Here is a 15719-nt window from a genome sequence, read left to right on the forward strand (position 1 = left end):
TTTTCAAGCTGCAGAACATTAACGTTGAAGGAGTTTATTATTGCGGCGCAACTCGGGCGATAGCATCAACCATCTAAATGTCCTAAATTATCACTCTAGATACGCACCTACGTACCTAGGTCACGATTTCCGGTGTCGGTGACTCAGTATTATAAAATTTTATGGAACGTCTGCGTGGGAGGCTAGAAGTCGGCCCGAATCGGAAACTCGTTCCTAGCACTCCTCGACTGTCCTTTGGACGGAATGATTTAGGCCATGCAACCGTTTATCGGCCACAGATACAGGTCTGGCGCCGTAGGCAAAAGGCTGTTTACTCTTTTGAATTCAGTCGTGGTTTGACCTTGAGTAGACTATATTCTTCTTGAATGGCAGTATCTAATCTTACGCTCGGCGCTTTTACTGTTTTTCTCTTGTGTGTGTGGGAAATTCACTTGTTTTATTCGGTGAAGGAAGACCTCTACACAAGACCTCCTCGTAAGCGATCGACCAACAACTGTAGTCGAATTCTAAAGGTAATAGTAGAACAGATTCTAGTGGGTTATAAATGAACATTTTACTATTTAATTCATTCGGCGAAAGCGAAGTTAATATAGTGGAAATGATAACCGAGACGAGGTCTAGGAGATCAATTAACCGCAGTTGCTATTGTTGAGGAGAATGGTTTTTTTTAGTATATTTAATTCAGTAATTAACGGAGATTGAAAGAAAGGTATTCTGTCAGCGCACCGCACCATAAACACCGATGCATGAAGCTCTATACCCATAAAAAATCACTGTTTTATCGTTAGTCGTATACAGTCGAACCTCCTGTAATCAACCTCCCAAAACGCGAAGATTTAGTGGTCGCCTACGGGTGGTGGTCGCTTACGAGAATCGAACCACTGGGAATCTCTGCTAAGAAGACAGAGAAGAGGTACTGACACAACTACTTTTTGGAAAAGGATGTATCAGGGGCACCCAACGACGGTTTCCTCCTACATACATTCAAAACACTTTCTAGCATATCCAGAATACTTTTAGATCTCTAGAAATGCACTCTAATTAATCGGTGCTACAGAATTTGAATCTGTTCGGTCATCCTAGGGCAACGTAAGCCGTTTTTTCGAAATTACAAGGTCTTCAGTATTATTTTCCCGAAAGTCTTAGATGTAATTTAGAGTTTTACGAAAGTAAGAATTTCTCTCTCCATCACATTTTCGAATCCGAAATATTTTTTTTACCTAGAGAGTGAAGTGCGCAAAATTAAACTTTAGAAAATCGTAGGGAATTTATTAGATAAGCTTCGAAAATTTTAAATGAATGGAGTGGTCATCTAGAAATTTTTAGCCCTCCTCAAGCTATAGAAAATTTTAGGCCATTTCTGCAAAGATTCTTCTTGCCTTTATTTAGTTGCATGGCAGCACCGATACCACATCACGAAAGTCGGCCATTGAAGAAAGGATGTTTTGGAAGGTCACGATCACTTCCGCTTTAATTTTTTTCTGCAAAAGATATTTGCACGATGAACTTCACTTTTTTTTGTATTTGAAACCGCGTGAGAAGTATTTCTTTTCCAGACGGCGGGTCGCGTGATCGTGACATAATATTCAGAGATAGAACGTATCTCGTATTTTGTTTCCTTGGCTTCTTGGTGAAGTTTCAGGTACGTGAAGCTAACAAATGCGTGTACCTTAGTGCCAACCGTTTTTCGATGGAGTTTCGTTTGTCATTTTTGCATGAATTTGAAAAGTGGATTAATACACCAGTCAGTTGAAACTCCGCCCCCCCCCCCCGCAAGGGGATGACCGGGATAATGAGGGGCCTTTCACTTCATAATCACTCCATTTTTATTCCACGGTAGGCGGGGGATACGCTAGGAATCCCGGTTGCCTCCCTGACCGGGGAATAAGCAAGGGCATTCACTCTGTGGTAAGCGTTTCCATTTTCGTGCCGCGTAGTAAAGCATACATTTTTATTGCTTCTCGCAGCTGAAGAAATTTATGTATGCTTTGTATGAGTCTTTTGACGCGGCTAACATACGACACGTCTTAAATAAGACACAAACTGTACCATTTATACGAGCATATAAGGAGTGTCTTAGCTAAGTCCCGTTTTCTTTAAGCCTTGAACACACTTTTTGTGCCACTTATTGGAGAAGTTAACTAGACGCGTCTTCAGTTTCAGTTTCCCCGTTCAAGAAAAAGATGAAAATTCTATAGTTAAACAATCTTTAAAAATATCTGTTGACCTTTATCATAGTGGTCAAAATAGTTTTTACTCCAGTCTTAAGAAGATGACTGACTACTATGATTTCCCAGGCTTTAACTGTAATTTACTGAATAAATGTAAAATTAAGCAATATGTAGATCTTATGCAAAAGAAATATATCACTTACTGGAATCATACCCTTCAACATTCACAAAAACTTAACTTTTATTATAAAATCAAAACGAATTATAGCCCTTCTGTCTACCTAGATTTAACAAGAAAGAACCCTTCTAGGAAAACATTAGTGAAACTGAGAATAAGCAGTCACAAACTTAGGATTGAGACAGGTAGATACGACAATCTACCACGTGACGAAAGGTTATGCAATCTCTGCAATTGTAACAGAATTGAAGATGAAACTCACTTTTTATTAGATTGTCCAAGTTTTTCTTCTATAAGAGATATGTTCTTCTCTAAACTAGATCCTAAAATACCGTTTCTGCGACTACAATCACATGAGTCCTTATTATCACATCTGATGAATTCTCCTGACTATTTTATTAACATCCAATTAATTTCATTTATATCAACTTGCTTTGAATTGAGAGACAAACTTATCTCCGGAATAATTAATCCTACTGATGGTTAGAAATAAACAATGATTGATAAGTTTCAAATTATTTTAAATATTTAATTTACAAGGAATCAATAAGTAATTTCAAGTAGCTTTTGCAATACTGTAATACTTTGTTATGGTCATGCAAATAAAGCTTATTGTTGTTGTTGTTGTTGTTAATACCTTATGATGTAGCAATTTGTTGTATCCTGGAAATGACGACAAGAAAGACACTTTGTAATGATTGAGTCATTCTACAAAAACTCCAGAAGACTGTAAAACTCGATTTGTAATTTTTTGTTATCTCGCATCTTGTGACTTCACGTTGTAAAGTGTTCAAATGGTTGTCATTTTCCTTCTCCATCGAGGATATGCAAGTGTCGCGATAGCTGCGTGTTTTTTCGCGGCTATCATATCATTTGTCATCCATTGTTAAAAAGGGAGTACCGTGTGTTTAAGACATATCATTGCAGGGTGGGGGGGGGGGGAGTTTACTACTCACTTTGGCCCCGGGGAGAGAAAAATTCGCTTACTTTCAGTTACATAAAAAGTAAGTGCCCCGGTCCCACCCTGAGGGGGTGGCCGGGGCTTCGAATGACTGGACTGGTGCAGTGATCCCTTTTTCAAGTCATGCAAAAATGACAAACGAAATTCAGATCTGTTTTTCAAAGTGATGAGAAAAAGAGAAACGAAATTCAAATCCGTTTTTCAAAGTAATGCGAAAACGAAAAACAAAAAACGAAATTCATATCCGGTTTTGAAAGTGTTGGAAAACGAAAAACGAAAACTGAAATTGATATCCGTTTTTTAAAGTGATGCGAAAACGAAAAACGAAATACGAAGTGCAAAACCGTTTTTTAAAGTAAGGGCGAAAACGAAAAACAAAAAGCAAAATTCAAATCTGTTTTTCAATGTCATGCGAAAACGAAAAATGGAAATGGCACTTGAATTCCCTTTTCCCATGCCATCGAAAAACGGTTGGCACTAAGGTACACGCATTCTAACAGCTGTCGGAGAAGTGAGAGCTCGAATCCTGACAATTGAGTTTGTTTGTTTTCTCTCTTTCTTTCTTTTCTTTTTTTTTTTTGCCAAGAATCAAACGCACACATTCGCAAAAGAAGAGACACGGAAAGGCCGTTTCGGAAATTAGATAATTCACAATGTTTACGATATAATTTCTCCCGTTTAATATGCCTCACTTGCAACGAAATTACTCACAATACAGTCTCATTGTTGTAGCACACAACCACGCTAAAACGTTCCCAGTACGAAAATTTATCTCGAAATGTAACATGTCACACTTAACTACCTTTGACAGCTATTCCCATAATCCCTATCTTATGTCAACAGTATAATTGAATGTAGTACAGGCCAAACCTCCAAAACAATTGCGGGAAACGTTTTGTTGACATAAGCGGTTGGTTATTGTTGTGCTTGCTGTTTTTTCTACACGTTTTTATTCATATATGTATAATATGCAAGTGGTCTTTCGTTTATTCTAAGTATTTACAAAGGCGACAATTCTTCCCATACCAACATAGGAGTGTGTGACGAACCAAAAGACGCCTGCGTAAGTTAATATTTGACCATCAGCCACGGTGCTTCCCTCTCCCTTTGCAGATTAGAAGTTCAATCGACGTAAAAACGTGATCGGTCGTTTTTCGTTGCGTTAGTGAAGTGAGGTCTTCACCGTGTTCACTGAGGTGGAAATCATCATTAACTCCTGAAAATCGGGGACAAAAAGGGAAACTGCCCTGTAAAAACTCCCTTTTCAAAAAGGGAAACTGCTAAGTTGTCGACAACAAATAGTTCTGATAGTTGTCAATGACTACGTGTTTTACCGTTTTTTGTGTGGAGATAGATAGTTTAATTGTCGGCAACTATCATATTTGATCGTATCTTCGATGCGTTGACAGTGGTAAGTGGTCTTTTCTACAAACAAAAATGGCCGAAGGCACCTGGCAAAGGAATTACATGAAAGCAGGAGCTTCCTGATGAAAGGGAATTTTCTTTTTGGAGTATCATAACACGGCATTGAAAGCTCATGTTGATAATAATCTTGCAAATTTTAACACAAGAACTTAATTAAACAAGTGTCGGTTCCCCTGGCTCTCTATCCTCACTTTGCCCCTCTGCATTACAGGTAATGTGTACAATTATATGCTTCCCTTGGACCCCTCCCTTTTGAAACTTACATTACAAGCATGCGCAATAAATCTTAGTTTTCAAGTTTCCGTCAGGAATTATTTGCAATTGTCATTGACAACTAAATGCTTCAGTGTGAAGAATGCTTGCATCGGACATCGTTTGCGATCGATTACTTTTTCTTGTCGATAAAAGATAGTTGTCCCCAACTAAATGTCTTGTCTGTGAAGGCCCTTAGTTTTTTCTTTTTAATTTATTTGTTCTATGGTGCTTTTCATATCGCTCGTCCCAACTAGCTGACACGCAGGAACATTCTCTGCAACAGGCGAGAAGAACGAAGTTTGAGTGCTTTTAGAACCATGCATCATTTCAATTTGGCAACTGTAACGTTTGCATAAGTCATTTTGTTATTGTTATTATTATTTTTTTTTTTTTTATAGTTCAACAGTAGTTACTGTCAGCATCTCATAAACGTCGAGGCAAATGAAAACCTTGTGCGAGGAAGAAAAATAAAAATCAGCGAAAATGAAACTTACGAAAAACATAACCATGGACACCGCAAGGATACTGAAGAAAAGTACTTTTGTCATCCTCAACCTACGCAGGCTGAGCTGGACTTGAGAATAGCTTATGTAATTGTGGCTTACAAAGGTTCTGGACCTATAGAGAATCTTCTAAGAGCAATTTATATGCCTCACAACGTCTACTGTTTACATCTTGATAAGAAATCCACGGCGAACTTCAAACGTGCCATTCATTCCTTTATTGATTGTTTGCCAAACGTTTTCAAAACAAAGAAATTGATAGATGTTGTGTGGGAACACGTGTCCGTTTTGCAAGCGCAGTTGAACTGTATGGAAGATCTTTTCCACAGCGATGTACCGTGGAAGTATTTAATCACGTTGGTAGCACAAGATTACCCCCTTTATGACAACAAGGGCATCGTTGAGGGGCTGAAAAAACTCAACGGACTGAACAACATAGAGAGTTATCCTATGCCGGAGCACTTTGCCTATCGCGCGAACACAATCTGGACTCTTACAGAAACAGGGAAAGGGAAAGAACACGATGGTTACAGAATGGATTGTACATGGAAACCAAAGGCCCCCCCTCCTCATAACATCACTATAATAAAAGGATGGAACCATATTGCAGCAACAAGGAAATTTGTGGAGTTTGTCTTGTACGATAAAATAGCCACCGACTTTTATCAATGGTTATCCGATATTTTCATCCCGGATGAAGTGTTTTTCTCTTCTTTGCATCGTCATCCGGGAACCCCCGGCGGTTACCATGACAACGATAATCATGAGTGGATAATGCGCGCGTTCGCGTGGATTCATAAAAGCGATAATCAGTGTTTCGGCAACTGGATTAGAAACAATTGCTGGTTTTCTACTCGTGATCTTCGCTGGATTTTGGCGGAGAAAATGGGAACAAGCTTTTTACTCAAAAGATTCCATTCGAATACGAAGAAAATTTAGTAGAGTGTTTATCTGCCGTCGTTCAAGACAGGGAATACCCATCTGACTTCACCCGAAACTCCAATACAGCCGTTTCTTAGTTGGCACTCATCGCCGGACAATTTCGCGGCAAGCGTTGAAAGACTAACCTTATACATGCAAATTTATATATATAGAAATTAAAAAACAGTAAAAAATATACCTAAAAGCTGTATGTAATAGTTAGTTAAAAGCAACGTGTAACGGTATTTATTTTTCGTTGAAGATGATAAAAATGTATTGCAGAAAAGCAGAAAACGGACCTCTGGAGCCAGGTTACTGCGGTAGTTTGGACGGGACCTGAGAGTTTGAACCATTCTTCACCCTTTTCGTCAGTGAAATCTACATTTTGTCATGGTAAAAAATTGCATCTTCACCGAAAAGGCGAAAAATATTAATAGAGCTGTATTTATTGCTTCAATCGCTATTCTCTTCTTCAGCTAGCTTCCATGAAAGACTGCGAATTCCCAGTTCTCCATGATGAAAATTGTGGTCGATTTGTTTTTTACATTAATATTTATTTTTTTTAAGAAAAACCAAAAACAAAACAACCGGCATTGCGTGGCATTTTACGTCATTTCCATGGTCTATCCTCTCATTCACCATAGCTCTCCACCAATCAGCGCTCGACGATTCGCTCAGTTATTGTAAAAAGTGATTTATCCGATGGATAGCGTTATCCACTTTTTGAACAACTGGAGCCTGGTTAGTCTCCCTCCGGCAGCCGTTTTTTGAAACGGCTGCGAGGGAGACTAGGGCCGAGTATGTAAACAAATTCTAGGCCTACTGTCGAAAAACAAACTTGGAAGGAATTTCCAATTTTTGATTTAAATCGTCATAAACTTATTTCTTTTAATAAATTTAAATTTTCCAGTGCTGTTAAAAAAAACATCTTTTTATAGTCTCGTAAGTTTTTTTTCTATTCTAGTATACTGAACAAACATTATTTCGTGGCTTCTTTTGTACAAAAAAATAGGAAAACGTTGCGAATTTTTTGATGAAAATTATTGAAATTCAGCGACTAATGTTGAAAGTACAATTTTATAGTCAGAAAGTCTTCTTTTCTGTTTTGTATGTATAAAAAAAATTCTAGGCTTAAAGTTTCACAAAAATGAAACTAGGAAATAATTTCAGTTTTGACGAAAATCTGGGACTATTCCCTTTGATCAAGAATCGGCGAAGCGGCGAGGAACGAGGTCGAAAGCCCCCCGGGGAAAGCCCGAGTGAGGATAACCTGAAATCAGGGGCAACGAAAATAGAGTCCAACGGGAGGTTGATTCTCTTCACCCCGATCTTTCCTTTTTTTCACCATTGATCAGCATAATTTTATTCCTTCACTCACCGCTCTTGGGACTGTGGAGAGAAGGGCGACCGGAGGCGGTGACTCAGTGTATGCGAAGAACTCGTAACCAGTAAACAGGCATCCCAGGAGGATTGATGAACATTTCATTTCATCAGAGCTTGTTAAAAGTCAATATTTTCTCCCCGAAAAGAGTATCGCAAAGGGATGTGCGGAGAGAAATTTCTCTTTAAAGAACAAATGACGGCACATTCAGGGTTATCAACTCTCTCGGATAATCCGGGACTTTGAACCGTTTCTCCCAGTCTCCAGATTAGAGTCTGAAATCTCCCGGATAATCGACGAAGTTTGCCATTTCTTGTAGGTTCGACTTTCTGACAATGAAATTTCAAATACTTTGCGTCGTTTGAGCTAATTTACTGTTAACATCGAACGTTTCCCCACAAACTCTGGTATGCCATTGTAATACCGTAAAATTCCAAAAATAAGACCCTCCATGTATAAGCCCCTCCAAATATAATACCCCCAAACCGGTAACGCAAAAAACCCTCCGTTAAATCGCCCCTCCAAATATAAGTCCCCCGGGGGCTTGTACTTGGAAAATTGCCCTCAAATACAAAGTAAAACAAAGCTAAAACGGTACATTTACTTCCAACTATAAGGCTGGTCCAATCGATTTTAAAACGCAAATATCCCTCCGTAGATAAGCCCCTCCGTATATTAAAAAGCCCCTCCAAAAATAAGCCCCTCAAAAAGGGCTTTTGAAAACTATATGCCTCGGGGCTTATTTTCGGAATTTTATTCGAGAAGCGACCACCACAGATCGATTTCCCATGCTAAAGTTAATAAAACTGCGCAGTTTCAAAAGGATTCGTCGCAAACCAATGCAAAACTGAGCTTCGGAACTGGCGAATTCAGTGTCCACATTTTTTTTTACCTCTGGTCAAACAATAACAACAACAAAAAAACCGACTAAGTCGATGAATTCACACCAAAAAGCACAGGAATACATCAAAAGCAAGTCTCCTATATTTATTATAGAAAAATAAGTAAGAATAATGATATTTAGCGTTCGCAGACCTCAGTAATTTCTCATACTTCTCATGCTTGCGACTCTGTTGTGAGAAAGTTAATTTACATAACACACTAGCAACGGCTTATTTACTAAAAACTTTTGCTTTCAAGAATCGAAGCGTGACACATTCGTTTCATCAAAAAACTTTTTTCTGCGTAGACGAATGAATCCCCTATTTGATTTTATGTGAGGTCAGTGTGTGACAACAAAAGTCACATTGACTTTTAAACCCTAAAAACAATAGTCCGCCGAGCCCAGAAGAAACCAGAAGGCTTTATGAAGCCTGAGCTCCCCAGTCTAAAAGAAATAAGCAAAATAAAATGATATTTGCGGAGTGATACGTTAAAAATAGGAACCAAACAGAGACTGAGTTAAATCATGAATTTAGTAACAAGATAGAAAAAAAAATTAAACTCTGGATTGGAACAGAATACTTTCCATTGTTAGTACGGCAGAAAGGAAAATAGAATTGATTTGAACTGCGCGTTCATTGTTTAGGGCCGCCATGTTGTTTTCATCAAGTCGAAGTGCATCACTTTAATCGCCCAAAAATCAGCAATAATTCATTGATTCGAGATCAAAAATCCAACAAACACATCGCAAACGGATACAAAAAGCTAGTTCATACCTTTAAACGCGAGGCTGTACAATTTTTTGTGGCAAAAAACCTTGCCGTAAATAACTTACCGCTGGAAGCCTTTCCTGCGGTTCAAACTTGAACTGCAAACTGCAAACGTGACCGCAAGGCCGTGGTCACATGACATTTTGCGGTTTGCGGTTTGCCGTTTCCCACGAAAAACCTGATGCTAAAGGTCCCTAATTTGCATATGGTCTCTGGCGTCGATGGTCTGCTACACAGCCGTTTTCAGTGAAATCACGCAACGCTCCTCCCAACTAAGGAGGAACGTTGCGTGACGACACTCGGCTGTGTAGCGGACTATGGCGTCGTAGGCAAAAGGCTGTTTATTCTTTTGAATTCAGTCCTTGTTTGACCTTGAGTAGAGTATATTTCCTTGAATGGCAATTTCTAATCTTAAGCTCGGCGCTTTTACTGTTCTTCTCCTGGCTGTGTGGGGAATTTATCTGTTTTTTTCAGTGGAACAAGAATCACCGAGAACCACAAGACCTCTTCTCAAGCGCTTTACCGGTAACTGCAATGGGCGAATTCTAAAGGTAATAGTAGAACAGATTCTTGTGGGTTATAAATGAACATTTTACTATCCAATTCATTCGGCAAAAGCGAAGTTAATATAGTGGAAATAATTACCGAGACGAAGTGGAGGAGATCGTTCAACCGACGTTGAGGAGAATGTTTTTTTTCTTAGTATATTTACTCCAGCAATGCAATTAACGGGAACTGAGGAAAGGTAACAACACTTCAGTTAAAAATGTTTTTTAAAAATATTGTACGCTTGTATTGGGTTATATGACATAGTCATGGACCAACCAGATCGTTTGAATCTCCACCGAGAAATTTTACTAGTTCGATTTTAATAAAGTTCTGTTTTAAAATGCTGAACTGCTGGAGTTCATAAATAACCTGGTTCTTCCCTTCTCGCTTTTGAAGGACTCCAGACTAGGTGTAAAACAAGGTCTGGGTATAAAGCTTGGGCTAGGTATAAAATACGCATTACGGAATGCGTTTAAAAACAGCTCTAGGAAGATATATTAAAATTAGTGAAACAGATGGAACTACAAGTACGTGCACACAAACAAACGCATACAACGTTTCTTAGGATCGTCACGCAATGTTTTCTCCGCAACGTTCGCACTGAAAGTGGAAAGAAGCCCTAAAACACATATAGGACGAAAATTTGAAAGTTTGAATTTTATAAAAAATAAAAACTTGGAGTTAGAAGAGAATTCAATTTACGATATTATGAATGGAAGTTGCGTAAGCACGATCAAGTTTTTGCAACCGCAGACGTTTGAGAGGCAACCTGAGATCAGGCGTAATTTTTTTTTGGCTTCTTTGGCTCGTGGATACATAAAGGGATAACAGGGAGAGGGTATGATCTCAGGCTATTTGAGAGGAGACAATAGGTTTTTGTGTGTGAGAGATAGAACAAATATTTGAGACGCGTTGGAAAACCACGAAGCGAATAAAAACAAGTACCGCGTGAGATTAGAGTGTATGAATCGACATACAGATATTTGGACCGGGTTTAAAGTCCAGGCCTCATAATGAATGAATGCTTATGGTAGCTGTTCGCTATGGACGTAATTAGACTGTATTGTAGTTTTCTTTATCGGGCTTTATTCAGGGTCCACATCAACTGGCCATGTTTTGCATTAGACATCCAGGTGCGGTATTTAAATTTTACTTTCAGCTGTATTTGGCATTCAAGTCACTTGACAGTTAACTCTTTGCATTGAATTTTCAATATATAAACGAGAATGGCCTATGCAAATATTTCTAAACAAAAGAAAACAAGATTTGAGTAAACCTTCGGTTAAAAGTCCATCTTGTTCGGGCTGAAAAGGCAGAATCGCAGGGGGACTCATTAGTTTGCGCGACGAAAGTATGGTCAGTAAACAATCGATTGTCACGCAAGATTTTAATAACCACAGTAGGAGGGCCGGTATAGGTGGTTTTCATGCAATCTCGGGAGACACAAATAACAATGGTGAAATGAACAAATGCTGTTGGACAAACAAAGCGAGCTAATGAGCGATCTTTTGTTTACCGTCCACCAGCATGGCGGCGATGACGTAACGTGAAAACCAAAGGCGGGTATTAGCGACAAAGGTCTGGGTCGGTAAAGCTGTTGCAAACTATTAAACTGGGGTGAATTTGGTATCACAGAGACGGAGATTAAATCGTCCCCTGTGTATGTATGAGTTCAACGGCTAAGAGCTTGTAAAGTACAATTACGGGAAACGTTTTGTTGACCTAAGGGAAAGTTCATTTAATATGACAAGGGGGGGGGGGATGAAGATATTGAGGGGGGGCTCCGAAAATTTTTAGACACCCGAAGGGGGGGGCTCTGAAAAAATTGTTGTGCTAGGAGGGGGGGCTCCGAAAATTTGTATACTTCAAAACCAACACATGACATCATCATACAGATCGGATGGTTTTCAACTCAACAATTTAATGACCTGTGCAACTCAGCTATATCACGTGGTTTACAGATATAACAAATGTAGTCTCAGTAATTATTACACTCTTGTTCATCCCAAAAATGCTTTAGAAAAATTGTATCACAACTGTATCTCAAGTTTGTCATAGTATAAACCATTGAAGACAATAACGGTAAATATATTTAATACAGTCTAGCGATCTTTTTTCAGGGGAGCAAAGGAATTGAAGGAGGAGGGGGGGGGGGGGGCTCTGAAATTGTTTCGACTACCAAGGAGGGGGCTCCTAAAAAATTGAACCGCTAGCGAGGGGGGCTGCTAAAATTTCAAGCTTCGAGTTTCAATATCTTCATCCCCCCGCCCCTTGTCATATTAAATGAACTTTCCTTAAGCTGTTGATTATTGTTGTGGTTGTTTTTGTAAACTTTTTTTTATACACAAGTGGTCTTTTGTTTATTCTAAGTATTTACAAAGACCGCTATTTGAAATTGTCCAACGACCTCATTTTAGCCGGATATTATTGTCAGCAGGCAACAATTCTTTCCAACATAGGAGTGTGTGACGAACCAAAAGACGCCTGCCATCAGTCACGGTCAATCGACGTAAAAACGTGGTCGGTCTTTTTTCATTGCGTCTTTTTTCATCGTGTTCACTGAGGACCAAATCATCATTAACTCCTGAAAATCGTGGAGATTGGAGAAGTGTGACGCCACCTTTTCATGGTGCCAAAATTTCGCAAAGAACGAAAAGAAAAATAAAACAACGTCGGTGTACAGGCTACCTGAGTGCAATCATGCACACGAAAGACAAACATGTCAATTTTTTAGTCTTTTCTGCCATATTTGCCGGAACACGGTTTATTAAGATCCAGAAATTTTGCTGCCATGGCAACATGAAGAAACGACTTCTCGTCTCTGTAAGCCATTGTTCCACCCCAGTCCCTTCGTTTCTTTTGGTCACTCGGCCTTGAATCGTCCGTTACAAATTAACCGAGTGGCTCTGGGGACGAGAATGACCCCAGTCTGCCAATGAGCCTCCATTCGCGCATGGTTAGTCAAGACGAGCCAAAATAAAAGGAACGGAAAAAACAAAAGCGGCCCAGGACTGGGTCGTTCTCTGGCCGGTCCTCGTCCCTTTAGGGGCCTCCACAGACCAGACATTTAGTTGTCGACAACTATTTTTTCGACAACTAAAAGTTAAGTTATCGACAACTAAAAAAACAACAGTGTGTGATGCGAGTTGTCGACAACTAAACAGTTTCCCTTTTCAAAAAGGGAAACTGCGAAGTTGTCGACAACAAATGGCTGTCGATGACTACGTTTTTGACCGTTTTTTCTGGTGTGTGGGGATAAATAGTTTACTTATCGACAATATCATATTTGATTTTATCTTCGATGACAGTGGTCAGTGGTCTTTCCTACAAACAAAAATGGCCGAAGGCACTTGGCAAAACAATTACATGAAAGAGAATATTCTTTTTCGAATACCAACACGGCATTGAAAGCTCCTGTTGATAATAATCTTGCCGTTATTGCCACAGCTTATTGTGAACAGCAAGTTTTAAAACAAGAGCTTTTAAAATTTAACAAGTATCGGTTCCCCTGGCTCTCCATCCTCACTTTGCCCCTCGTCATTACGGGTTATATGTAGAGTATCTTCCTTTCCCGAGTTTGAAAATCGACTTTCTCGACTGCGAGTGCTTCCCTTGCCCGCCTCCCTGTTGAAACGTACATTACAAGCATGCGCAATGAATCTTAGTTTCCAAGTTTCATGCCTAGTCTTTGGAGGCCCTTAGATTTTATTTATTTGGTTATTTATTCACCGGTGCTTTTCATATCGGTCGTCCCAACCAGCTGACACGCAGGAACAACAGCCGAAGAGAACGAAGTTTGAGTACTATTTAAAAACATCAATTCCATTTGGCAATTGTAACGTTTGTTTCATTTTTATTTTTCAGTTCAGCAGCAGTTATTGCCAGCACCTCATAAACGTCGAGGCAAATGACAACCTTGTGAAAGGAAGAAAAGTAAAAGTCAGCGAAATTGAAACTTACGAAAAACATAACCATAGACAATGCAAGGATATTGAAGAAAACTATTTTTGTCATCCTCAACCTACGAAGGCTGAGCGGGACTTGAGAATAGCTTATGTAATTGTGGCTTACAAAGGTTCTGGACTTATAGAGAATCTTCTAAGAGCAATTTATATGCCTCACAATGTCTACTGTTTACATCTGGATAAGAAATCCGCGGAGAACTTCAAACGTGCCGTTCATTCCTTTATTGATTGTTTGCCAAACGTTTTCGTAACAAAGAAATTGATAGACGTTGTTTGGGGACACGTGTCCGTTTTGCAAGCAGAGTTGAACTGCATGGAAGATCTTTTCCACAGCGATGTACCGTGGAAGTATTTAATCACGTTGGTGGCACAAGATTACCCCCTTTATGACAACAAAGGCATCGTTGAGGGGCTGAAAAAACTCAACGGACTGAACAACATAGAGAGTTATCCTATGCCGGAGCACTTTGCCTATCGCGCGAACACAATCTGGACTCTTACAAAAACAGGGAAAGGGAAAGAACACGATGGTTACAGAATGGATTGTACATGGAAACCAAAGGCCCCCCCTCCTCATAACATCACTATAATGAAAGGATGGAACCACATTGCAGCAACAAGGAAATTTGTGGAGTTTGTCTTGTACGATAAAATAGCCACCGACTTTTTTCAATGGTTATCCGATATTTATATCCCGGATGAAGTGTTTTTCTCTTCTTTGCAGCGTCATCCGGGAACCCCTGGCGGTTACCATGACAATGAGAATCCTGAGTGGATAATGCGCGCGTTCGGGTGGGTTGCTAATGGGGATAATCGACAGTGTTTCGGTACCTGGATTAGAGAAAATTGCTGGCTTTCTACTCGTGATCTTCGCTGGATTTTGGCGGAGAAAAATCGGAACAAGCTTTTTACTCAAAAGATTCCATATGAATACGAAGAAAATTTAGTAGAGTGTTTATCTGCAGCCGTTCAAGGGAGGGAATACCCATCTGACTCTACCCACAACTCCAATACAGCCGTTTCTTAGCGCTCATCGCCGGAAAAGTCGCTGTAAGGGTTCAAAGACTAACCTCATACACGCAAATTAAAATAAAAAGTTAAAAGACAGTAAAAACAACTAAAAGATGTATCAAAAGTAGGTTGAGTTTGATCGTCTGGGTGAACGTAGTCCTGAATAGGACTGTTGTTGCTGACAGTGACTGACGTTTCGACAACCTGCATGCGCGGTAGTCATCTTCAGAGTCAAAGTGAGTTGTATCACGTCAGTTGATGGTGTTATACTCTGGTTGTTGATCTGATTGGTAAATTACGTCGCGATGTTATTGGTCGTCTGTCAGTTAAGCCGTGATGTGGTTGGCTATGAAGGCTCTTAATCAGTAACTGGTGCGTTTCGATCCGTCTATTGTCACAGTTAAACAGTCGTCTATTGTTAGTCAAATTGTTAGTTCTCCAGTCGTTCTCTCGTAGTTAGTTTTGCTTGATCTCGTCAATAAGTCGTTTGTACGGCGCTGGTAACGGTTGGCTACGATTCAGTGGCGTTTGCTCTAAGTTAGTAAACCAGCTTTCTAAAGTAAGACGTTGATAGTAGTCTATAGAATACGTTATACATGTCGCAGAGTCCCAGTCAATTTGATGTTTCGTCTTTAAATGGTGCTCAGCAATGTGATTGTTGACGTCATCATTCCTCGTCGCTCGTTTGTGTTCGGTCAGTCGCGTGCTTAGGTTTCTGCCGGTTTCACCAATGTAAGAAGCCTGGCA

The 15719-nt window shown here is 39.7% G+C and overlaps 2 protein-coding genes across 2 annotated transcripts; both read left to right on the forward strand.

Annotated features, from left to right (window-relative positions):
* The first annotated feature begins 268 nt into the window (after positions 1–268).
* LOC140937819 (N-acetyllactosaminide beta-1,6-N-acetylglucosaminyl-transferase-like) lies at positions 269–6432 on the forward strand. The gene is made up of 2 exons (XM_073387395.1): positions 269–512; positions 5389–6432. The coding sequence occupies exons 1-2, from the start codon at positions 366–368 to the stop codon at positions 6430–6432; spliced, it is 1191 nt and encodes a 396-aa protein (XP_073243496.1). The 5' UTR covers positions 269–365.
* A 3321-nt stretch (positions 6433–9753) lies between these two features.
* Positions 9754–15075, forward strand: LOC140937052 (N-acetyllactosaminide beta-1,6-N-acetylglucosaminyl-transferase-like). The gene is made up of 2 exons (XM_073386582.1): positions 9754–9998; positions 13861–15075. The coding sequence occupies exons 1-2, from the start codon at positions 9843–9845 to the stop codon at positions 14986–14988; spliced, it is 1284 nt and encodes a 427-aa protein (XP_073242683.1). The 5' UTR covers positions 9754–9842; the 3' UTR covers positions 14989–15075.
* Positions 15076–15719: the final 644 nt, after the last annotated feature.

Source organism: Porites lutea, chromosome 5, assembly GCF_958299795.1.
Source record: "Porites lutea chromosome 5, jaPorLute2.1, whole genome shotgun sequence".
Lineage (NCBI taxonomy): Eukaryota > Metazoa > Cnidaria > Anthozoa > Scleractinia > Poritidae > Porites > Porites lutea.